The 26,526-nt window shown below is 45.3% G+C and overlaps 1 protein-coding gene across 1 annotated transcript in view; it reads left to right on the forward strand.

The window, feature by feature from the left end:
* Nucleotides 1–26,027, forward strand: part of COLEC12 (collectin subfamily member 12) — a 186,177-nt gene extending 160,150 nt beyond the window's left edge. The window contains exons 5-10 of the mRNA XM_053571881.1: nt 265–1,311; nt 12,552–13,040; nt 13,953–14,089; nt 15,271–15,380; nt 23,226–23,371; nt 24,621–26,027. Of these exons, the coding sequence (XP_053427856.1) occupies nt 265–1,311; nt 12,552–13,040; nt 13,953–14,089; nt 15,271–15,380; nt 23,226–23,371; nt 24,621–24,640 (1,949 nt within the window). The 3' untranslated portion in view covers nt 24,641–26,027. The remainder of the gene's footprint in view (nt 1–264; nt 1,312–12,551; nt 13,041–13,952; nt 14,090–15,270; nt 15,381–23,225; nt 23,372–24,620) is intronic.
* Nucleotides 26,028–26,526: the final 499 nt, after the last annotated feature.

The raw sequence follows: 26,526 nt of genomic DNA on the forward strand, positions 1-26,526 counted from the left end.
CTAGTTCCCCAGAGTCCAGGCAATTCCCCCTCCCTCTTTGAGAAAAATGTTCACCCAAGTTTGTCAGTCCTCGTACTGAGCAACCTTTCTGATTCCCCAGGACCCAGTTTTAATAGATACATATCTATTTTACTAATGCAGAGAGACATCTGCGTACACTACAAATTTTATATCTATTGCAATACATAATCTTTGGGATTTTTGACCTTGCCTTGAACACTTCTCCATATCACCAACCTACGTAACAAACATTTCTTATTCCAGGGGACCAAACTGGAAAGAAAGCTATAAGCACCAATTCAGAACTTTCCACCTTCAGATCAGACATCCTGGACCTTCGTCAGCAACTGCGTGAGATTACAGAGAAAACCAGCAAGAACAAAGATACACTGGAGAAGTTGCAGGCCAGCGGGGATGCACTGGTGGACAGGCAGAGTCAGCTGAAAGAGACTTTGGAGAATAACTCTTTCCTTATCACCACTGTAAACAAAACCCTCCAGGCGTATAATGGCTACGTCACAAATCTGCAACAAGATACCAGCGCACTGCAGGGCAACCTGCAGAGTCAAATGTATTCCCATAACGTGGTCATCATGAGCCTGAACAACCTGAACCTGACGCAGGTGCAGCAGAGGAACCTCATCACCAATCTGCAGCGGTCCGTGGATGACACAAGTCAGGCCATCCAGCGAATCAAGAACGACTTCCAAAATCTGCAGCAGGTTTTCCTTCAAGCCAAGAAAGACACCGATTGGCTAAAGGAGAAAGTGCAGAGCTTGCAGACACTGGCTGCCAACAATTCTGCCTTGGCCAAAGCCAACAACGACACCCTGGAGGATATGAACAGCCAGCTCAGCTCCTTCACAGGTCAGATGGACAACATCACCACCATCTCTCAGGCCAACGAGCAGAACCTGAAAGACCTTCAGGACTCACACAAGGATGCTGAGAACAGAACGGCCGTCAAGTTCAACCAGCTGGAGGAACGCTTCCAGCTCTTTGAGACGGATATTGTGAACATCATTAGCAACATCAGTTACACAGCCCACCACCTGCGGACGCTGACCAGCAATCTGAATGAAGTCAGGACCACTTGCACAGATACCCTGACCAAACACACGGATGATCTCACCTCCTTGAATAATACACTGGCCAACATCCGTTTGGATTCTGTTTCTCTCAGGATGCAACAAGATATGATGAGGTCGAGGTTAGACACTGAAGTGGCCAACTTATCGGTAATTATGGAAGAAATGAAGCTGGTAGACTCCAAGCATGGTCAGCTCATCAAGAATTTTACCATACTACAAGGTAAGTCAAAATTCTGACTTTATGTTTGTGTTAGTTATCTTTTGCTGCGTAACAAATTGTGCTAAAACTTGGCAGTTTAAAATAGTAAATATTTGTTATCTCATAGTTTCTATGGATCGGGAATTCAGGAGCAGCTTAACCAGGTGGTCCTGACTAGGTATTTCTCATGAGATCATAGTCAAGCTACTCGCCAGGGCTGAAGTCATTAACTTCCAATGTGGCTTCTTCACGTGGCTCTGGGCAGGAGGCCTCAGCTTCTCACCAGGGGGAATTGCTTGAGTGTCCTCAAAACATGTCCTCGAGAACAAATGATCCAAGAGACAAAACAAGAAGGAAGCTCAACACCTTTTATGGCCTGTTTACCATCACATCCACCATATTCTGTTCTTTAGAAATAAGTTGCTAAGTCCAGCCAACATCCGAAAAGAGGTATGACTAAGAATTTGTGGAAAATGTCCAAAGGTGCTCACTAATTATTAGTTGAATGAAAGATTAGTTAATTTGGATTTTCTCAGTGCCTGAATTATTTCAATGATGATATCAACTGGACTCATCTGAAACCAGATTAATTCTTTTGGGTCTTAAAGGAGTCCTATTAAGGGAATCCTATTTCCAGATGTCATGAACAGATGGATGGTTGGCCATCGCAGTAACTATAAGACCACAGAGGAGGGAAACAATGGGACTTGCCTATGAAATCTGTGTTTTACTGTCATCCAGGTCATCCATATAACTTGAAAGTCTTTGACATAGATTGTCTTATTTTATTTCATTTCATTTATTTTTAAAGCCAGGGTCATACTCTGTCACTGAGGCTGGAGTGCAGTGGTATGATCATAGCTCACCATAACTGTGAACTCCTGGCTCAAGCAATCCTCCCACCTCAGCCTCCAAAGTAGCTTGGACTGCTGGTGTATGGCACCATGCTCAGCTAATGTTCTATTTTTTGCAGGGAGAGGGTCTTGATATGTTTCCCAGGCTGGTCTTGAACTCTTAACTTCCTAAAGTGCTGGGATTACAGGCATGAGCCACCATGCCAACACTTATATCTACTTTTCAGGAATTGCAGAAACCATATATTAACAGTAGTTTCCAGTCCTAAACTATTTTTACAGGTTTTAAGTTGAAAGTACTATGGGGAAGATGCTGTGCTCACACTCTGGAGTACACAAGAGATGACCAGATAGTCCTTGTACTTAGGTAGCTGGAAATAAAAAGAATTTTAGGGCATCAGAAGACAGGCTATAAGCAAATGCAATGCTGATTTCCAAAAAGGAGGCAAAAGTGGATTTCCCACACCAATCTTACCAATCAGAGTAGGAAATTTGTCTTCAAGACCAAGAAAGATTTGAGAAAAGATTATTAAAAGAGCAATGTATGAACTTTCAGAGAATCTGAAGTCATGAATTCACTAAGAAGTCAGGCAAACCTAATCTTATTTCCTATGTCAACAGTTTTAAATTGGTTAAACTAGGAGAATGAAAAACGGCATTTCTGGATTTCACCAAGGCATTTGGTGCTGACACCCTTAAGAACAAGGTGGAGAAGTAGTGCTGGAGGATTTATTATTTGTATTCATTTTATGTGCTTAGATAACAAATTACCACAAACTCAGTAGCTTAATAAAATACCCATTTATTATCTTCTTGTTTCTATGAGTCAGGAGTCTAGACACAGCTTCGGTGGGTCCTCTGTCAGTGTCCCACCAGGCTGCAGACTCATTGAAAGGCTGTGGGAAAGATTCCTATTTTCCTTCTGACTGATAGCTAGGTACCACCCTCAGCTCATAGAAGCCACCCACAGGTCCTTGCCATGTAGCCAACTCCCACTTCTGCAGCCTCTTCAGAGCCAGCAAAGGAGCCTTTCTCAGTCTGCTAAGACAAAGCTGTCAATAATGTAGCCTCAAGAGAGTGACGGTCCATCACCTTTACCAGATTCTAGGGGTGAGAAGCAAGTCACAGGTTCCACATTCAAAGGGAAGGGATTCTACAAAGGCATGAGCTGCTTCATTCAAATGACCAAGTATAGAGAGTGGTCAGTTAATGAGCCCTGTGGCCCTGAAGGCTGGTCTGGATGGTGAGTGGCAGGACTCTGTCCAACAGCTTTGTCATTGACTAGCAGGACGAGGTAGATGACTGACAATCCAGGACCTGTGGATATGCTAACAGGTAGGCCATGGAGTCATCATCCAAAGTGATCTAGAGAGGCTGGAATAATAACAAGGTGCCAGCCAAATGAAATAAGTAGGGAATACATGAAAAATCCAGTTCATACATGGGTGAGACCAAACACACAAATGTTGGTGGGAGAACGTGGCCTGAAGGAAGTGTGCTTGAAATGTGATAGCTTTAGTTAATTGGAAGCAGTTAAATGTGTCTTTCAGGGAAGCGAATGTGATCTTTAAGTGTGTTCATAAAAATACAATATCCAAAATAAGGAAAGTAACATCTGACTCCATTCAGGATGCCAAGACCAACCCTGGAGCATAGTGTTTATTCTGGAAAGCCCTTTCACAGACAAGCATGCTCAGAAAAGTAGGATCAGACTGATGAGGTCTAGAAACTAAGTGCAAAGGAGCTTTACCCAACCAGAGAGCCTGCTTGGTGGAGGCAGTTCAGCCATCTGCAACTCCATCTGGGAGCACCAGTGGGTGAAACACGGACCAGTGGGTATTCGCTAAAGGGAGATAATTTTCATTTTATAGAATGTTCTTTAAAAAAATAGATGTTACCTGAAAGTATAATGGCTTCTTTGAGTGATGTGGGTGCCCCAACTCCAGAGAGGCTGGACAGTTGCAAGTCAGAGAGATTGGAGGTGTTTGGCATACTCTGAATAAGGGGTAGGTCTTCGAGCAATAAGAAAATTCTTCAATGTTTGATTGATTCTGTCTCGATCTAAATTCAGACAGAGGGCAGATAGCAGCAGAGGTACAACCTCATAAAATAAGAGCTTTCTAAATGTCTTTTGGAATTGTGACACCTTAGATGGTCTTATTATGGTAGCTATTCATTTCATAGCTTTATTATCCCATTAGCTTCATGGCTAGTGTGTCTTCTACAGGGAAAATTCTGACATATTTTGTTTACAGACAGCATGGCTTGTCAGCTAAGTAAGTATAGTTGAAGACAAGACCCTGGGTCTTGAAATTAGTTAATGTTTCTATTGTGGTTCTTTTCATCAGCTAATATGGCACATGAGCATATAAATGCTTTCACAAACCATCCCAGTGAATGCTGACAAGAACCCCATGAAGCAGGTGCTTCTAATATCATCTCCAGCTTATAGTTGAGGAAATTAAGGCTTGGAGAGGTTTCAGCAACTTGCTCAAGTTTGGACACACAAGGATTAGCTAAACAGAAATCAGGCTGTCTGGAGCCAAAGCCTGTTAACTCCAAGGGTGGCCACAGAAAGTGTGTCCCCCTCCTCCCTGTACCCAGCACCCCAGCAGGAGCCTGGAAAATCAAGGAGTGGGGATTTTGTCCTAAGTGTGAGGGGGGGAGTTTGACCCAAGGTGGTGAGATGATCTGCTTTATATCTTTACCAGGTGATTCTGGGAGCTGGGAGGAGAGTAGACAGTGGAGGCCGGGGTGCAGTGAGAACACAGACCAGAGTTGGGGACCTGGAATGCAGTGGTAGCCATGAACGTGGGAGGTGTGAGTCTTCTCACTCAGGAGGTGTCTTAGAGAAGGGATCAAGAGCAGCCCTACCCTGGCCCTGACAACAGAGACTCCTGCTCTAGGAGGTCCTGAGTGGCCTCCTTCAGCCGAGGTGAGCAGTACCCAGCCACGTGGGTACTGCTGGGTGTGTTCAGAACCCAAGCCAACCCCTTCACATCCTCATTTGGTGCCCAGGGCCCTGGAATTCTCCATCCGGTGAGCCCAGATGCGAGGAGGTGTCCAGGAGGCACCTGTGTGTTGGAGGGGCTGGGGGCAGTGTAGACAGAAATGGAACACGGGGTTGGGGGGGGTGTGGCTGGATGAGGCTGATCAGCGGGACCCTCTGACAGATCGGCTGTGGGAATAAGGGAAGAGAAGAGTGTGAGCAGCTGGGCGGGTGTTGGTGCAGGCCTGTGTAGACTCTCTAAGTGGAGACGTCTATTAGAATGAAGTTTCTGACTGGTATCTCCGAAGCGCCTCTGAGCTTGATTTGCAAATGGTGCTTTCTTTGCCACATGTGCTTTTCCTTGTCACATTTACCCCTGGTCTTTTTCACTGTAATGTCTGTGAGTGATCTGAGAAACTTCCCAAGCCTACCAGCTGCCCCCTTGCTACTCAGTCTATCCCACACCTCCAGAGCAGGAGCGAGGGACCAAGAGGCTGCGGAGGAGCCCGTGTCTGAGCACAAGTGTTTCCTTCCACGCAGCTTCCTCGCTAACGCCTTTCCTCTTTCTGTGTGTGCAGCTCTCATCCCTGAGGGCGGGGGAAAGGACGGATTAGCGCCAGTTTGCATGACTCAAAATCCTCTGATGCTTTTCAGGAAGTCCTTGTTGACTGTTGACTTAACGAGCCCTGTCCCCATGCTCACCGACCAGTTCAGCCACATCAGACATTGGCCTCATTCAGAGGGGGGAGCTGAAGCTGACTGGCCTGAGGCAGATGATGAGGTGGAAATAGATGTTGTGTTACACGCTGAACCCTGGCAACAGCGATCTCTACATCCATCAACCAAAAAACCTTGTTAAGAAAGCCTTATTTTTTTTGTTACAAATGACACGAAGATTTTTATCGTAATTATGTACAGAGGACTTCTCACACACTTCTGAACATGCCATTCGCTCCACATCTGGGGCTGCTCCCATCTCTGCACAATCTTGTTTCCCTCTCTGCTCTTTGAGAGAGGTAAATTTCTGCTCTCTGAAATTGGACAGGCCTAGTTCAATAAGCATGGGATTCCTTAAGTCCACATCAGAGGATTTTGAGTCTTGCGGGGGCAAGATCCATGCAAACTGCCACTAAAACGTTTTTTTGTTTTTAAAGAGACAGGTTCTCTGTCACCCAGGTTAGAGTGAAATGGCACAATCATAGCTCACTGCAGCCTCAAATTCTGTGCCTGGCTAATTTTTATTTTGTAAGGTCTTGCCATGTCTGGCCTCAAGCAGTCCTCCGGCCTCAGACTCCCAAAGTGCTAAGATTATAGGCATGAGCCACCACGCCTGGGCAAAGAGGCATAAGACTTAATGAATAAGAACAAGAGCTCTGAAATTGGACAGGCTTGGTTTGCGTACCAAGTTCCTCGTCCTCTGTGTACCCCAGTTCCTGCATCCGTGTGTACCCTTTGAGTTGTGAGGTCTCAGTAAGATGATATTGAGGACTTGGTGCAGTGCCTAGCACAGGGTGAGCATAACACGCAAGTGTGAATAAGTTCCATTCCTGTCCAAGATTTCTCTTGTACTATAGAGGTAGCCGGTACATGGCAATGGAAAACAAAACAGAGCTTCATGAACACAAAAAATACAGCCCTACAGGCAGGGTAACTGCTGGCTTCCTGGTGCCAGCCCTGGAGATGAATCCAACTCTGTGCTGCTGGCAGCTAGATCACACTCGTTTTTTTTATTTTTATTTTTATTTTTTTGCAGTTTTTGGCCAGGGCTGGGTTTGGCCAAAACTCCAGCATATGGGGCCAGCACCCTACTCCTTTAGGCCACAGGCACCGCCCTGATCCCACTCGTTTTTTCACTCCACATTCATGGAGCGTCTCCAACATGCCAATCACACCACTAAGCACTTGGAGAAATTATCTGCTTTCATTGGTACATCTCTTTAAGGCAGGAATTATTAGCATTCCCCATTTGTGGGGAGGAAAACTGAGGCGCAGAGAGCCTGAGTAACTTATCCAAGGTCCAACAGTTAGTAAGTGGCTGCCAGTGTCAAACTCAAGTGTGTCTAGTTCCCAAACCTCTGCTTATACCATGAGCAGACAACGTGTTGGGGAGGGTGAAGTGATGGAGAGTTTATTTGCAGGAGAGACACCAGTTAAGGGATTGGCATTTTAGCTGAACCTTGAAAGATGCACGGGAAGGTTGACAGGGAAGGGACAGCACACAGTGCATCGGGCAGGAGACATGTGTCACTGGTTTTTTTCCCCTCCCTTGTCTATCTTCCAAACTTACCACCAGTGTGTCTTGACATTGAGTCTCCAAGATTTTGGATGGCAGTAAGAATTAAAGCAGTTTCTCTAGTTTCTGTTAAGCAGCAGCTGGAAAACAAATTTGAAACTTACCTTGGGTGGGAAACAGGGCTGGGCACTTCTCAAGGCCTACAATTTGGTTTGCCAAAGCAGAAACAGCACAGTGATTTAGAGCCTTCCATCTTCTTTGAACTGCTTGTTTAGAGAATTCAGGTTTTCAGGGCTCCCAGAGCAAGGGAGTCTGGGGAACATGGGGTGGGACTTTTGCTGGCAGTGCAAACCCAGGGCTGCTCAGCATTCTGGTAGAGGCCGTATTCAGGCATTTCTGAGGCTTGTGACAGCTTTACCAGCCGCATGGGTGTCCTGGCATTTCAGAGCCCTGAGTCAGTGAACCACCTACTTGGCCTTGACATTCAGTTAAAATTCAGCCAGTTTGAAAGCAAATCTCAGATGTCCTTCCACATGGGACATGACATGTGCCTCCCCATGTGGCATTATTATTTTCTCAACTCTGAATTCAACTTGTTACCACACAAGGTCATAAATACTATCATTTTTCTTTTTTTTCTTTGGTTTTTAAGGCACTAAGCATAGCTTATATTTTGTTTCATTTTATTTTCACTTCCATAACTGCCCAATAAAAGATTCAAATAAGACTTAAAAGCCTGAGATTATCCAGATGCTAATATGCAATACCAACAGGCCAGGTCCCAGAGGAAAATATACCGTGGCCTTAATAATCTACTCTTTATGAGGATTCAGTGTGGACTTTTAGAATGGCTCTAGCTTTTTCTTAATGATTTTTTGAGAGGAAAAAAGACACAGCAAATTTCTAGCCCATCTCAGTGAGCAGAGTATGTTATAGGAACCCCCTTATCTATAAGGCACACGGAATACATTTTTACATAACCTAGCATCTGAGAGGAAAGATTGCTAGCTCCCTGGGGATTTTGCAAAGCTGAGGAATCTGTGAAGGAAGAGATTGCTCAAAGGGTGCTTGCCAGTTTATCTACAACCATGAATATTAAGCTTTATCTCATTAGGAGAGACACAGGTAACCTATTTAAGATGGACGTAGTACTTTGTATGGGCAGTCAGTTTTTATGCTCATCTCACTAGGAAATCCATTGCAAGTAGGATTTTATTTATTTATTTATTCATTCATCATTCCCTTGATCTCACTTTGTTGCCCAGGCTGTTCTTGAACTTCTGGCCTCAAGCAATCCTCCCATCTCAGCCTCCCAAAATGGCTGAGATCACAGGTGTGAGCCACCACACCCAGCCACAAGTAGGATTTTAGATCATTATCAAAGGCAAAAATTTGCATCTTCTCCCAATATCCACTGCCTTTCTTCACATGATTTGGAAATTAGCATCTGCTGGTGTTGGTGCTATCTGTGGGATTCACATTTGATCCCACTCTTCAGATGAGGCACAGTGTACATGTGGAGAGGGTGGGGATATTCAACAACCACTTCCAGTTTGAAGGGAAATAGCTGGACACTGTAAACTATCCCAGGAAGAAAGAAAATGAATGAAAAGCTGTCACCCCAGGTTAAGGGAGGTCTTGGATTCACGTCAGAAGAAGAAGAGAGAGAGTTGGAACTCTGTTAGACCCCAGAGGAAGGTGTCCTGGAAGAAATACAACTCAGAACAGGCAGACAGTCCCCCCATCAGTCCCTATTTCACGGTCGTAGGTAAACACACTTCCCTAAACTTGCAAATAGAGCACCTACCCCAGATGAGAGTGATTGAGAAACACTGACTGTTGGCAAAAATTTTTGAAAAGAATAAAAATTAAAATTTTTAAAACTCTCGAATTTCCAAACATACCTTCTTCATTATTTGGATTTCCTAAGGTTAAACATAGAACGTAAATGAAATAGAAAAAGTTGAGAAGAAAAGTTACTTTTTATTTTGCTGTTATTCTACATATAATAAGTTGTTTTTTTTTTTAATTTTGCTTCGGTCTAAATTATCAGTATTTTTTTACTAGAACCCTTCATCGGGCTATATCCTTGATGGGGGAAAGCACATCAACCTTCCCAGTATTCATATCTAGGACACTGTTTCTCAACTACACAAAGGAACTAAGTTGCTTTTTAAAAAGAAATAGATCTGGCAGTGAAGAATCTACCTCCCCTGTCTTTATCACGTGGCCTAAGCTGTTTGTGAGACGCCCCAGGTTACACAGAGGAGACCTGCTGGATCAACTCATGTCGGTACAGTCACCTTCTGGTGAGGGGTAGCCGGGAGAGCCCGCACTAGGGTCCTGATGGGGTAATAGGTGGGAACAGAGGGCTGTGAGGCTGTGGTGGGAGGAGTGATGACCGAAGGAGAGCAAACAGCAGAGATGAAAAGTTCAGTTGTAGATATGCTGGGTTAGAAGTGCTGAAAGAACATTCTGAGAAGACTGACCATCCGATTAGCAGATGGAAGTAAGGACCCAGAGCCCAGGAGAGCTGGAGACAGGGAGAAGCCAAAGGGAGCTGTGGGCAGAGGTCAGTGGGATGGGTTTCGGGAGAGACAGCTTCATCCCCAAGTCTTCTAAAGTCTCCCGTTTATGGAGCAGATGACACTAGAAAGCACATGTTTAAGCTGGTCCTAGTCATTAGTATATTCTTCTTAGGACTTGGAGCAGGGTCCTACCAATGAATCCATGAGCAACACTGTGAGTAGCCTTGACTAAGTGCTAAGTGCAGACAGAGCCTCGGCCTCTGCCAAGGACAGAGAGGGTGGGTTGGACTTGGGGCCAGGGGTAATATGAGGGTATGGAGAGCATCCATCAAGGCCTGGGGGCAGGGGGAGGGCAGAGGGAAACCTCCTGCAGAGGTGAGCAGGGTGTCTTCACAGGATGGAGGACAGATCAGGTACCCAACCTTCATCTCCCCAGCACTCCCATACTTCGAGGCTTTCTGCTTCTGTAGAAAGAGCAAACGTGCCTCTCTTATTCATGTAGAATTATAAGATCTCAGAAACCCTAAGACACATTTATTTCAATGTCAGAAGACCTAAATTCACGGCTGGCTCCACTGCAGACTGTGAAATTATGTGGGTCGCATCCTCCTTGGTACACCTGTGCCTAGTAGCCAAGTAACCGTGAACAAATTACTTGGCATCCCCGGCCTGCGTGTCCTTCTGTGCAATGGGAATAATATGTCATAGGCAAGGCCAGGTGACATGGTATCTGTGAAAATACCTTGAAAACTGACATTCCCTATACAAATCCTGGTTGTGAAATAGATGCGGGAAGTTCCTTCTTACCCCTGAGAATTTCAAGAACAAAACAATCCCGTGTTAAGTGGGCCTCTTTATAAGGTGATGGGAATGAAAAGGTATCTGCTTTCCTTCCCACCCCTGCCATTTAAGTGGGCCTCCTAATTTTTTTCTCTAGGGTCACCTTCCATATTTGTACTATTAGACTAACCAGCCCGGAGAGTCGGGAGCGGCCCCTCCACATTGGGCAGCAAAGCCCCACCCAGCTTCCCCAGCAGAGACCCCCATCCCTCTGCACCGGTCTGTGAGTGAGTGAAACTCAGCCCTGACAGCAGTGTCCCCACCACACTGGTGGAGGTGGCAGGAATGCAGGATGGGATGTGACAGGAATAGGCTGGGGCTTGGTTGCAGTGAGAGACTCAATAGGTCAGTACCTTTCAACCCTGCATGGCATTTTTGGCCTCATTCACTTCTTTATCCCCCAACACCTTACTTAACACAGTGCTTGCCATGGAATAGGTCCTTAATATTTGTCAAATTAATGAAAAGAGGAAATAAATAAGAGGAAATCCCGATCCCATGCTGCACAACCTTTCTGTTGATGACATAATTGGCCCTGTCAACTAAGAGAGCCCCACCCTGGTAGTGAGAGTCACCCTGAATAGTGAGGTGCCCACTGTGGCCCATGTCAACAGGAAGGACATCGGTGGGGTGATAAAAGTTGTGCACCATTAAGATACATTCTCAGTGCTGGGAGTAGGAAGGGTGTGCTTATAGAAGAAAAATTTTTTTAAGCCATGCAGTTGTGCTGGTTTGCTCAGGCTGCCGTAACAGCACCACAGGTCACCACAGACTGGGTGACCTCAGCAGCTGAGATGCATTTCCTCACAGCTCTGGCGGCTGGAAGTCTGAGCTCAAGGTGTTGGCAGGGCCGGGCGCCGTGGTTCATCCCTGTAATCCCAGCACTCTGGGAGTCTGAGGCAGGTGGATTGCCTGAGTTCAGGAGTTTGAGTGAGACCCCGTCGCTACTAAAAACAGAAAAACTGAGGCAAGAAAGGATTGCTTGAGCCTGAGTTGGAGGTTGCTGTGAGCTATAACGCCACAGCACTCAACCCAGGGGGACAGCTTGAAACAGAGAGGAGAGGAGAGGAGAGGAGGGGAGGGGATGGGAGAGGAGAGGAGAGGAGGGGAGGGGAGGGGAGGGCAGGACTGCTTCTTCCGAGGTTCTGTGTGGCTCGGCCCTCCCGTCTGTGCCTGTGTCTGCATCCTCCCCCCTCTTCGTCAAGGACACCAGTCATACCAGATTAGGGCCCACCCTAACGGCTGCATTTTAACTTGGTTATCTCTGTGAAGACCCTGTCTCCAAATACAGTCACATTCTGAGGTTCTTGGGGTTAGGAATTCAACACGTGGATTTTTTTTTTTTTTTTTTTTTTTTTGCTTGAACATATCCTTTTATTTCTCTTGGGTATATATGTAGGAGTGCAGATGCTGAGTTATATGGTAATTCTGTGTTCAGTCCTTTGTGGAACCTCCAGTCATTTGAGGGTTGCATCAATTTACATTCATTGTATTATGGTTTAATTTCTCCATAACCTTACTAACACTTGTTATCTGATTTTTTATTTATTTATTTTTATTAAATTATAGCTGTGTACATTGATATGATCATGGGGCATCATTCACTGGTTTCACAGAGTGTTTGACACGCTTTCATCACACTGGTTAACATAGCCTTCCTGGCATTCTCTCAGTTACTGTGCCAAGACACTTAGATTCCACATCAACACGTGGATTTGGGGGACAATGTAAGTCAGTGGCCTATAGTAGTTTGACAAACCAATGATCCTTCCTCAATGTATGTTTCGTGTGCTAGATTTACTTTTTTTATGTTTTAGGTCCTCCTGGCCCCAGAGGTCCGAAAGGTGACAGAGGATCCCAGGGACCCCCTGGCCCAACTGGCAACAAGGGACAGAAAGGAGAGAAGGGGGAGCCTGGCCCTCCCGGTCCCGCTGGTGAGAGAGGCCCGATTGGACCCGTTGGCCCCCCTGGAGAGCGTGGTGGCAAAGGCTCCAAAGGCTCACAGGGCCCCAAAGGCTCTCGTGGGTCCCCCGGGAAGCCTGGCCCTCAGGGCCCCAGTGGAGACCCAGGGCCCCCAGGCCCACCGGGCAAGGATGGACTCCCCGGCCCGCAGGGTCCACCTGGCTTCCAGGGACTACAGGGCACAGTGGGGGAGCCTGGAGTGCCTGGACCTCGGGGGCTGCCTGGCTTACCTGGGATGCCAGGCATGCCGGGCCCCAAGGGACCTCCTGGCCCTCCTGGCCCATCAGGGGCCGTGGTACCCCTGGCCCTGCAGAATGAGCCAACCTCAGCACCAGAGGCCAACGGTAAGTCCAACCCTCCCTCCACAGGAGACAGGCAGTGTCCGTGCTTGTGGCTGAGCCTGGTGTACACGCCCCCCTCCCCACCATTTACTTGCCAGTGAAGGCATCAGGGGCAGCCCTGCTCCCATCACCAGCCTCCACAGTGGGCTAGCACTTTTCTCTCAACCCCCATGGGTTCTCTAGTGCTCATGTACATGGAGGAGTCAGGCCCTTAGGAGACAAACTCATCCCAAAACATCTCCTTCATGGAAGCCTGTGCTGATTGTCCCCACTACCTCGCTTTCTATCCTCTCTCTAGGGACAGGCTGCGCCCTCAGGTAACCTCATCTGTGTGGAGAAGGAACTTTCTGCTGTGGATGCCCAGATGTAGCTTTCCTTTTAAGGTCTCATGGTTCCTCCTAGTGTTTTGATAATTAAGCCGCTGGCAAAATTCAAATGTGTGATTAGCAACCAAGCCTTCATCTCCTTGGACCAATTCTGCTCGATTTCCCTTGGTGGACTCGGGCGACATTTGTGTTCCATGAGCCCAGTTTGGGTTTTGGGTTCTCCCGTCCAGGTGTTTACAGGCTCTGCGTGATTCCAGGCTGACGTCACACATCTGCGCCTGCCCTGCTTTTTCTTGTTGTTTTTGTTATTTCTGTTATTATAAAGACTAATCCAGGCACAGAGGAACAAAGACCGAGTCACAGATATTTTCCAGATCGTGTGGTTTTGACTACTGTGTGCTGTGCAGTCCCCTCCTCTGAGCCAGTCTCAGCTCCAAGAGTGTCCGTGAACCTCAGCCACGGGCTCCACACAGGGACACCTGGGCTGCTCCCGATGGGGCCGTAGCTTTAGCCTTTTCAACGTAGCTGAAGTAAGGCAGAGTGCTTTCTGTGTTTTTGTAATCAGCGTTTAAAACTTTCGCATTCCTAGGCTGCCCGCCTCACTGGAAGAACTTCACAGACAAATGCTACTATTTTTCAATTGAGAAAGAAATTTTTGAGGATGCGAAACTTTTCTGTGAAGACAAGTCTTCACATCTCGTTTTCATAAACACGAGAGAAGAACAGGTAAGGGCTGCCACATAACTTGGCTGGTGAAAACTATAATTTGAGGGCAGTTTACACCTGGAAATTGCATACTTGTTGGGGATTCAAAGGTATCAAGAATTCCTAGTCACATAAACATGGAAGGCGACCGTATGAGGTTGAGCTTCATCCATTCATGGCCTTGGAATTACATCCTTATTCCTCCTCCTGGAATTCATAGCATAGAAAGCCTGGAGATGTGTGGTGGCTTCGGGTGGCTGTCAGGAGAGCTGTAATGCAGAGGAGAGGCTTGAGAGCTGTCCCCAGGCACCTGTGGAGACAGAGGCACCTGTGTGAGCACTGTCGGGACGGCGTGGGGTACAGAGGGCCAGACGTGTGGTTAGGAAAAGCAGGGAAGACCAAGGGGCCAGCCCACACATGATAATGACAGTGACCACTCATTAGACACCAACTGTGTGCCAGGCACTACACAAGGCATTTTCTCCTGTGAACCTCACAACAACCCTAGAACACAAGTATCATTATTACCCATTTTACAGATAAGAAAACTGAGGCCCAGAATGGTGTATGGGGCAAATGCAGAGCTGAGACTGAAACTGAGGCCCTGCTAGCAACAAGGCCAAAGAAAACTCTTTCTTTGGTGCCACACTGTTCCAGCGGCCTCCTTCCTTTTCCCTAAGTATCTGCAGCAGACACAACCTTGAAAATAGATGTTTCTCGTTGTGTCTGACTGGAATGAGCACCCAGAGGAGTGAGGACTTCAGAACACAGACCTGGGCTCTGTCCCAGATCAGCCACTTCTCATCTTTCCTACGTGGGTTGTTGTAAAGTCTTAAAGGCACACTGTAGGCAGCACGCTGCCGTGGGGCCTAGCCAGAGGTGCTCAACAACACCGGGGCTATTACTGTTATTAGGACGCGCGGGTTGATGGGTGGATGGAGGGAAGCGGCTGCGGGGAAGTCATTGAGTTGTCTGAGTGATTGTAAACTTGTAAGAGGAGAGAATGTCAAAGCCCCCCAGTCAAAACAAGACAAGGGCAATAAAAAAGCAGACAGAAAAAGCAGTGTGAAAGTTCTAACAAACATCCTCTTTTAAATTTCCCTCTCTGTTCTCGAATGTTAAAAATTAAAAAAAAAAAAAAATAGTCCCACAGCCATCTGTTCTGAGAAATAGTAATTTACCATCACTGGTTTGTTTTTCAGCAATGGATAAAAAAACAAATGGTAGGCAGAGATAGCCACTGGATTGGGCTCACAGACTTGGAACGTGAAAATGAATGGAAGTGGCTGGATGGGACGTCTCCAGACTACAAGTGAGTGCTCAGAAACTTCCAATAGTTCTGTGTTTTCGCCTCTTGTCCAATTTCCTACAATTTCTATCAGATTGTCCCAGGCAGTACAATCACTGCTCATGAGAAAGTTCAAAGAGTCTCAAGTGGCCAGATGGTAGGAATCCACAGGCAGTTCCATCTGCAAACTTGAGGAGTCTTCCTTAATGACTTGGTGTTCCAGATGCTCTTCTTAAACCAATGGTCAGACCCAATACGATGTATGTATTTCCACTAGGGAAACTGTGGCTGACAATTGATATGCCTCTCTGATAGGGTTTTTCTTTTTACTTTTCATTGCTAAGAAAAAAAAAAATCACAACTCTCATAAAACCACACAGCATGGTACTTCTGGCTGAAGTGTTTTCTTTAGATGCTATAGCAAAAGATAACAAAGCCCAGACAACGCACATACGCTGAGTGTTCACCCCAGATGAGCTTCTGATGCCTGGCCCCTTCCCTCCAGGATAACTTTGTGGGTGCTCCTGACCCTGGTAGGTTGTCTCGGCAGAGTATGATTATGAATGTCTAATGTATGACTCTCCTACATATGAGAAATTCATATGCACAATAAAAAGGTTGCATTTGCTGGATAACCATCCCCTAAAGTCTTGAAGACTCCCCATAAGTGCAGTGTGACCTCAATTCTATAAAAGCAGCATCAGGCTAGGCACAATGGCTCATACCTGTAATCCCAGCACTCTGGGAGGCCAAGGCTGGTGGAATGCTTGAGCTCAGGAGTTGGAGACCAGCCTGACCAAGAGCAAGACTGCATCTCTACTTAAAATAGAAGAACTAGTTATGGCAGACACCTGTAGTCCCAGCCACTTGGGAGATTGAGGCAAGAAGATCACTTGCACCTAAGAGTTTGAGGATGCTGTGAGCTGTGATGCTACAGCACTCTACACAGGGTGACAAAGTGAGACTGTCTCAAAAAAGAAGAAAGAAAGATAAAAACCTGAATAAAGCCATCTATCTTTAAAAAAATTAAAAGTAGCCAAATGTTGAGGTGGAACTTCTAAAGATTTCAAGTCTGCTCCACAGACGGTCAGCTTCAGACTGCTGCCAAGGGCAAGTGGACGTCTGCTGTGGGCCTGTCAGAGCACCTGTGTGCTCCTCTGCACCTGTCCTGGGGAGAGAAAGCTACTCCGGCACTCTCTGGCCCTCGGGGACTCCCCATCTGGTCTGAGGAACGTGCATGGCAGGGATGCACTTTGGATACTCAGAACTATTGTGGAGTTAACATCTAAAATAGGAGAGGTAGAGGTAGGAGGTGGGGATGGGAGGCAAAGAATTTTTTTGTAATGTCAGGAATGCTGTGATTTTTTGTTTGTTTAAGAGAAATATGGGGAGCTAAAATAAGATTCATCTTTCCCACTTTTCTCACTGCTATAAATGCGCGAAAGGTCTGGGTTAGACTCACTAAGAAATTCAATCTTAAGCCTTCCCCCAAAACAAAACAGGATTGGCCCCTTTGGAAAGGATTAAGCTGGAACATGGCTGTCCACACCAGCTCTCCCAAGGTGAAACTGTTCTCTTCCATGGAGTCCAGCAAGAATGATGTGGTTTGGGAAGAGAGTACCAGCCCTGGGACCTGGGACCTGAGAAGGATGAGGTCTCCAGACACCTTCCCAGGAACTCATTCCCCAGCTGCAGCTACCCTGGAGCCTCCTGAAAGGCTCGGCTTCTGTGCCCCAGCCACAGACTCACTTCTCATTTTTCCACCCAGAGGAATACATATGCACGTAAAAATCCCCAGGATCAAATTTTAAAAGCAGGAATAAATTAGGCAGGCATATTATGAGGTCTCAATAACCAAAGGCTAATTTAATTTGACATTTAAAAATAAACATTGTACAAACTAGAAAAAAAGCAGCACAGTCAGGCTGGGGTAGCACATGCTCTGGTGTCAGGGAGATCTGGGTTCTGAGCCTCGACTAACAGCACTCAAAGCTACGGGACCCTGTGTGAATTATTCACCCAGGCAGAATCTCCATGTCCCCCTTTATAAAATGAACTTTATTTGTAAAAGTACCTATGTCAGTATTATGAAAATGGAATAAGATGTTTTCATTTAAAAAAGGACTTAGCACATGAGAAATGCTTGAGCAATAATTACTAGTATTGGTTTTATTGCTACTATTGTCATAATTATTATCACACTAGTAAGTAATTGCAGATTTATACTACCTAGAATGTGTACATTTTACAGTATCCTGATTGGGATGTCACAAACACAACAGGTTTGTGAAAAAGACAGAATATTCTCTGCATGGCCCTGGGGACTGGGCTTCAGGCTCTCAAAAGTCTCCACCAGTATAAACCACCCCAAACTTTTCTCCTGTCAACTCACATTTTCCCCTCTACTTTTGCACCTGTGGCCCCCAAGTATTGACCCATCCTTCTTCCTTTCCCTGGTCACCAGCAATGATTTCTTGAGCTGGTGATCATAACAGACTATTATGAATAATTATATGCCAAAAAATTGAATAACCTAGAGAATGGATAAAATCCTAGAAAAATACGACCTTCTTAGACTGAATCAAGCAGAAATAGAAAGCCTGAACAGACCAATAACAAATGGGGAGCTTGATGAAGTAACCAAAACACTCCCAATAAAGAAAAGTTCAAGATCAGGTGCCTTCTTGGCTGAACTCTGTCAAACATTCAAAAAAGAATTAATACCCATCTTCCTTAAACTCTTCCAAGAAATAAAAATAGGCCATCCCATGCCTTGCACATTAAATGCCACAGCTCTCCCCTTCCTTTTTCCCCCCAGCACAGACACACACACGCAGCCCTTTACAATTTGATTGAGGGTTTTTTGGTTACTGCTAAGAAGCAAATAGACAGGGGATAACAGGCTCTTCTTTCACCTCACCTCATTTTTCATGCTCAGTCCTAGAATGAGAAATAAGGTGCTACCTAGAACAGAAAGCCACAGTGGCACGGAACAGATGCCAAGGCTTTGGGCACACACAGACCGCACTCGGGTTTATGCCCATAAAACCTACAGCCTGACTCACTGCCTCATATGGCCATTTCTGAAGCAGGACAGGTCCAGCTGAGGACAAGGACAGCAGGAGCTGCCGTCCATGATGGCTCGGGATTGGTGCTGCGACAGGTCCTCAGATGCTTTGGTTCTGGGTGCCAATATAGTTTCAAAAGAAAGACTGGAGGGCTGACAGAGATAGTCGAGGTTTTACTTCCTGATTCAGAACATGGTGTTTAAAAATCACCTCTCAACAAATTTCAGCGTTAAAAAGATGATAAACGTAAACATTCTTTCCGAGAAACAGCTGGCCGTCTTACACACTCTCTCACATCCACGCATTTTCCTTTTTTTCTTTAATTAAAAATTTTTTTTTTAATTTTGGGTTAATGAGAGGGTACAACGAGGTCAAAATACTTGAATTTGTTAGGTAGAGTCCCTCTTGTAGTTATGACCCACTCTCAAAGGTGTGCCAAACGCCCCCACCCTATGCCCATTCAGTAGGTGTACCCCACTCCTCTCGCCACCTCCCCTTCCTCCCAACTTGAATTGAAATCATGTGAATTAGATTGTCTGCTGGCTTCGTGTCAGCGTCGCGTCCATTGGATTCTTGCTTTTCCATTCTTGTGATCCTCGCATTTTCCTTTATTCTCACTTCACACTGACAACTTCATTCGTGGCCAGCACCAGCCTCCTGACTGGAGATGGAAGTCCCTTTGCCCACAACCCTGGGGTAACAATCAGTGAATCACCCTGGGGTACCCACCACGAGCCAGCCTCTGTGCTGACCTGCAGCTCTTTTCTAGAGTATGGGTGAGAGGTTGTCATTGGACTCAGATAAAAAGCACTGGTTTCCACTATTGCATTAAAATTAAGAAGGTGCATCGCCCCTAAGTGTGGATAAAGCAAAGAGCAGGGCTTCAAAGAAGATTTCAACATACCCCCATCAGTCATTGATAGAACAAGGAATTAGAGAAATCAATAGGGATGTAATGTACATTATCAACTAACTGGACTTGGTTGATATTTATGGCACATGTTGCCTAATAACTGCAAATATACACATTCTTTTCAAGTACACCAAGATAGGCTGAACCACAAGACAAGTCCATTCTTCTTTCCAGCATCTACTTGTGAATGGAGTTAAGGCACTATTTAAGCAGACATTCCTCTCCAAAACATACATATGTAGTCTCTGGGTATAAGATAGTTTCTGTAGGCCAGTTCTTAAGTTGAATTTGTATGTAAATTGGAACAAGTACATTTACCTATGACCTGCAATAGCCTCAGTAAGTGTGAGTCACATATCAAATATTTATAACGCAGGGACTGTCTGTGCATTCTGTTTATCTGACACATCCTTTTCTGTTTTATTATACAGGGTGGCGTAAAGTTCGTGTGCCATTTAAGATAGCGTGCAATTTGAAATTGTACACGAACTTTATAGCCACCCTATATAATCACACAGACTGAGAGGTTTTACCACAAGTCACTGTGTGTGATTTTAGCTTTCTCAGATTGATGCTTGGAGACTGTTAGTGCTCAGCCTCCAGGCCGAGTTGCCCCTGCAGCCTCACTCAGGCTATCTGCCCGCCCTGCATTCACACGGGCCACCCGTCACCTCCCACTGCCACAGAGCTGCATTCTGCTTTTAGTCCTAAGGAAAGCCTTCAGGAATGTATGTGAAAAATTCCAGTGACCTGGAAAAAACAAACAAAGAAAGGTGATAATCTCCTTTCTTATCACCAGATTATCTAGTTCATAAGTCTCTCTTATTTACTTAACTTAAAAGGAAATGTACAAGGAAAATGTTAAGCAGGTCTTCTAAACCCTAAGGAGTCATATTTATACAATTTCCCAATTGACTAGTGAATCAAGAATATCAAATGTCCCATCATTACACATTCAGGAATCATAGCTCTCAAAGTTTATGAAGAAAATTAGAATCTGGGCAGCGCTTGTGGCTCAGTGAGTAGGGCGCCGGCACATATACGGAGGGTGGTGGGTTTGAACCCGGTGCCAGACAAACTGCAACAACAACAACAACAACAACAAAAAATAGCTGGGTGTTGTGGCGGGCGCCTGTAGTCCCAGCCACTTGGGAGGCTGAGGCAAGAGAATCGCCTAAGCCCAGGAGTTGGAGGTTGCTGTGAGCTGTGATACCACGTAGCTCTACTGAGGGTGACAGAGTAAGACTCTGTCTCTTAAAAAAAAAAAATTAGAATCAACCCCCCTCACATTACTGGCAGCAGTGAACAAAATATACATCCACAAGACCAAACTGTTTAGGCATCATCAACATTTCCGGAGGAGTCCCGCAGGGTCAATGGATGAACACGAAGAGCATCTGTGAAAGTATTTTTCCTTCCAATTTTTCTCTGTCTGGCATCACTGTGATAGTCTGAAATTTTGAATTCATCTGTCTTATCTGCTAGTTATGTTCCATGAGAGTCAGCGCTCTGTTCTCTGCCTTGCTGTATTGAGATCAGTGGTCCCCATCCTTTTGGGGGACGAGTTCCATGGAAGGCAACTTTTCTACAGAGGTCTAGAGGGATGGTTTGGGGAGGATTCAAGCCCATTACGTTTACGTCAGATCATCAGGCACGGATTCTCATAAGGGGTGTGCAACCCAGACCCTTCACATGTGCAGTGTGCAGGAGGTCTGCGCTCCTGTGACAATCTAATGCTGCTGATCTGAGAGGAGGCAGGGCTCAGGCGGTGATGAGAGTGAGGATGAGCCACTGTAAATACAGAGGAAGCTTCGCTCACTCACCTCCTGCTGTGCGGCGGGTCCAGTACCAGTCCTCAGGGTTTGGGGAACGCAGACCTAGGCCTGACCCTGGCACATCACAGAGCTCTGTGGATATGTGAAGGAATGAAGGAATATTTTCTAACTCTCCCTTGTGAGTATTATCCCACTTTTACTCTCACCAGTTGATGGTTTCCTCTATTTTTTCATCACTAGATTTATTTAGTTGAGGTCACTCAATTCACGTTTTTTTCTTTATTTTCCTCGGAGACAGGGTCTCACTCTGTTGGCCAGGCTGGAATGCAATGGTGTAGTTATAGTTCACTGTAACCTCAGACTCCTGGGCTTAGCCTCCCACCTCAGCCTCCTGAGTATCTGGGACTATAGATGGATACCACCACACCTGGCCAGTGGGTCTCACCATGTTACACAGATGGGTCTTGAATTCTTGGCCTTAGGTATTCCTCCCGCCTTGGTGTCCCAAAGTGCTGGGGTTACAGGCATGTGCTACTGCACCCATCTTCAGATCCACTTACTTAAAAATTCCCAAATAGGCCAGGCATGGTGGCTCATGCCTGTAATCCTAACACTCTGGAAAGCCTAGGCAGGTAGATAGTTTGAGCTCAGGAGTTCAGGAGACCAGCCTGAGCAAGACATGTCACTGGCATTGTGGCAGGCACCTGTAGTCCCAGCTACTCGGGAGGCTGGGGAAAGAGGATGGCTTGAGCCCAGGAGTTTGAGGTTGCTGTGAGTGAGACTCTGTCTCAAAAAAAATAAATAAATACATAAAAAAGATGTAGGGCAGGTGGCCAAGCTCAGTGCTAATCCTAGCACTCCAGGAGGCCAAGGCAGGTGGATTGCCTGAGCTCAGGACTTCGAGACCAGCCTGAGCAAGAGTGAGACCCCCATCTCTAAAAAATATCCAGGTGTTGTGGTGGGCGCCTATAGTCCCAGCTACCAGGGAGGCTGAGGCAAGAGAATCACTTTGAGCCCAAGAGTTTGAGGTTGCTGTGAGCTATGATCCCATGGCACTCTGCTGCGGGCAACAAAGTAAGACTCTGTCTCATTCAAAGAAAAAAAATGTAGGGCAGCATGGATGCTGTCCTTGAGTGACCTGAGGATACCCTCTGGCAGATGGGTGCTGAGTCATTATTTACCAGAAGCGCACACACACACACACAGCCCGCCACAGATGTCCCTTCAGACCCTCCGAGAGAGGCGGGCTCATCCTCTCCAGCAGTAACCACAAGCTTCTGTACACGAACATGCTTCTTAGACAGGATTCAGCCTTCAAGAATTGAGTCTAGAAGCACATCTGATCCATCGCATGGCAATAAGATCAAGCACAGCGTGTCATCGCTGGCGAAGTGCTGCTCTGAGCAGCAGCTTCCAACTTAACAAGCCCCAAGCGGACTCATCCTAAAGAAAACTTGTTTTTAAGAATCTCTTGCCCACAAAAGGCCGTGAAATTGTGAAATGTATGAGTCATTTTCAGTAAGACTAAATTACTATTTCTTTCTAGAGCACTCAACCATCTACAACTTAGCCATAACTGGTTGTAATTGTAGGTTAAACATTTAAAGGGCCTCCCACTTTCTCTCCCTGCCTCTGACTTGTTAGAAGCAAGACACTGAAATGCACAGAGATCGCCCTGAGTTCTCACGAGAGCGAGCGTATGTCTGTATGTGTGTGTATCGTGTCCTTACAAGACATGTAAACTCGCGCACATGCAGACAACAAGGGAGCCCAGAAGTCAGCATTCCAGCAGACATGAGACGGTCCTTCCTCTAACTATGTCAAGGAAGGATCTGCTCCCTCTGCACGGTGACAGAGCGGCTCATAGAGTTGGTTTCATTGTGGCAAAGAAAACAAGCCTGCAGGGCAGAGGCTGCTGCCTTACACATTACTCTGCAAAACTGCTGCTGCGTATGCTGAATCAGAGCACATACTGCTTTTTAAACGATACGTTTTCATTCCAGGACAAGTAACATGCTTCAGTTTTGCTTTTTACATTTCTCTGCTGCTCTTGAGTAAAGAAGCCCACTGCATTACTGTGCCCAATAATGCTCAATTTCTGTTTTGTTACAAGAAATTGGAAAGCTGGACAGCCAGATAACTGGGGTCATGGCCATGGGCCAGGAGAAGACTGTGCTGGGTTGATTTATGCCGGGCAGTGGAACGATTTCCAGTGTGAAGACATCAATAACTTCATTTGCGAAAAAGACAGGGAGACAGGTAAGCAGTAGGGGGATTTAAGAGGGAGCTGCAGAGCTTACATCCCAGTAAAGGGGGAAAGGTAGTAAGTGTCAGGGCTCTGCAGTTAGGTTCCAGTCCTGGTCCTGCCACTTTCTAGCTGGTCAAGTGACAAACCTCAGGGAATTCACACAATAATAATAGTATTTTCTTCATGGGGTTGTTGTGAGGACTTAAGTAAGCTAATAAATGTGCCTAACATACTATAGGAAGTACTCTTGCCCGGGTCAGTATCTTATCATATTGTTAGCCAATCGTTCTTTAAAATATGGCACCAGTGCTAGGTCTTTCACAGATGTCTGTACATAACCACTTGAAGCAGCCAAGCATTTGAGTCCATGTGTATTTATTGAGCACCTACTATAGGCCAGATGCTGTGCTAAAAACTGGAAGGATATAGTCTGTGCTCTTTGTAAGCTCATGACCCAAAGCAGGCTTTGGAGATTATCTTGGCTTCAAAGGATAGTTATCTAAAGCTTCATTTAATACATGACCTTCTGTGGAATGGGCATCCTCGTTTTCTTCATCAGAACTAGATTTAAAAGTTGGAGGAACAGGTGTGGAGGAAATGGGAAATGAATTCTAATGGATAGGGGTTTCTTTGTGAGGTGATGATAGTTTTATATTATACAACTTTGTGACTACACTGAATTAGATAGTTTTAAATTGCGCAACTTTGTGAATATACTAAAGAATTATATACTTGAAATGGGTGAACTGTGTGATTTGTGAATTACATTTCAGTAAAGCCATTTTTTTAAAGTTGGTAAACAGAAGTAACTGGGGCACAAATTATCCACATATGCATTCCAGAAACGATCATCGAGTTGAGTATCTTTGATGTGTCTGGCATTGGTCCAAGTGCTAGAGGTAGGAATCTCAAGATATATAAGGAAGTTACTATAGCTGTGTCAGTTGAGAAGGAGAAACACAGATATCTAAACAAGAGGTTATAATGGATGGTGACAACCCAGATTTGTCATTTATTGCCTTTTTTGGCCATTTGGGATTTGAGTAGGGACTAGACTCCCCCAGAATAAGCTTCTTCAAAAGGAAACTTAGATTTTACTCAATCTGAATGAGAACTCTTAGACATTGCTTGGAAAAAATAAGCATTGTTGAACAATATATTTTACGATCTTTCCTACAAAAATATGTGTCCATTTTTGAACTGTATTTTCTCTTTTTTCTTTAAGAAAAGCTAATGCCCTTCCTTATTTCTCTCTTTTAGTACCATCATCCACATTATAATGGACTGTGATGTAATGACGTGAACATGTTTTCAGACAGCCCAAAGGCGATGGACGCTTCTTTCTGATTGCATCACCTTCTCACCACCAGATTGGGGGAAAAAGCACTGAAAACCAGTTACTGAAAAAAATCAACAGCTCCTGTTTCTCACCAGCTGCCATTACCCCAGGACTTGGGAACGGCCATGTTCCCCAGAGTGCTATGCTGATTTTTAGTGTGCACATGGACTGAATCGCATAGATTTTTCTCAGCCAATAACCATACATTTATGCAAATGTTATCTTCCAAAGTATGGAGTGCTCCAATCAGAAAAAGACTATCATTGGTTGTTGAGCTATAGGAAGAACTTAAGCATATACTGTGTAAAACAGTACCTTACATTTCTAAAATCTCAAATGGAGGAGAAACATGCAGACATACAGATATATAGAACAACATTTAGTAATAATATGAAATATACTTCAAGAGCTTTTAAAACTTTGTATTTTTGTACAAAATATTTGCCTTTTACAATTTTCCTTTCTTCCTTTTTTATTTTTTTGTCATTTTACAGTATAATACACAGAGCCAAAGAAAACAATAATGGTACTAATAAAAATTCATAGGGTTTCTTGTCAAATGTAATTCTACTCACGTGGCAAAGAATTTTTTCAGTTGTGGTTTAAAAAATTGAATCTATGTATACATATCTCATTTTTAATGTATCATTTCCTCAGAGGAATCGATCACTTGAAGTATCTAGAAATATCCTGATAGATTTTGCGAGTATTGATCAAGTCTGAGCACATACATGGCTCAGAGAAGTGGGCTATGCCTCGAGCCCATCTCCAGCCAGTGCTCCTGGTGTGTGCCTGGCCAGACGCAAAGGGAGTGGCCAGGTCAGAATGTGCTTTTACTTCATTTTGGTGGAGAGGCATCTGCCCGGAAGGGCAGAGTGCTTGGCTATCTAGAAAGCCCCATCTTATGGCTGAGACTACACTTCGTATCAGACCCATACCAGAACTGATACTGTCGGGACAGTCTGGTGTCACATGAGCAAAAGATGCTGGAAAGATGGGAACCGGCTGTATGCCACCTGGAAGTTTGTTAAGTCAGGTTCCAAAAGCATAACTTCAAGGCACATGCATGCTTTGATGCAAGAATAAGCCTTTGGCCCCTTCACTGAACTCTCACAAAGAACCTTTCCTCTGAGCCTGTCTTCCTTGACTTGGTGTTGAAATATCTAACAAGAAAAGGGCTGAAATTAGGCATTAAATATAACTGATGCTCAAAAGTAAGATTTCCATCTGACAGACTTTCTCTCCTCCCTCCCAAGGGTCTTCCCAGGCCATGCTGCTACCTATCCCAAATAAAATGGTAAAAGAATAAAGATAGAGTTTGACTTCCACTCCTGCAGCCACGTGGACTGTGTTGCTTTGGCCACGATCCTATTCCTGCTACTTGTCGGCCCAGGAATGGCGTCTCCTCCGCACCTTTATGCCCTGCCGGCCTGTCTGTGGTCTGTTCAGACAGGAAGGACATGCTGACATCTGGGCCTGAGTTACCCAGCCTGTGATGCAGGCAGCTACTCGACCCCAATGCCTCTTCAGGCTCAAGGACTTACAGACTTACTTTCTCATGCTCTTCCTGTTGTTCAAGTGTTGATTAAAATTTGTCTTCAGAAGAAACTTGGAATTACATATCTGATGCCATCATCAGAGTAGACCAGAGCTGGCTGTCAGTACTGAAGTTGTTCTTCTCCTAGCCCTAATAATAATGTACCAAGTGCTTATTATTTATCAGGTACTGGACTAAGTGTTTCCATCTACTCATCTCATGTAATCCTCTGAAGTAGGTCTTTTTTTTTTTTTTTTTGAGAAAGCGTCACTCTGATGCCTGGCTAGCGT

The sequence above is a fragment of the Nycticebus coucang genome, chromosome 19 (genome assembly GCF_027406575.1).
Source record: "Nycticebus coucang isolate mNycCou1 chromosome 19, mNycCou1.pri, whole genome shotgun sequence".
Lineage (NCBI taxonomy): Eukaryota > Metazoa > Chordata > Mammalia > Primates > Lorisidae > Nycticebus > Nycticebus coucang.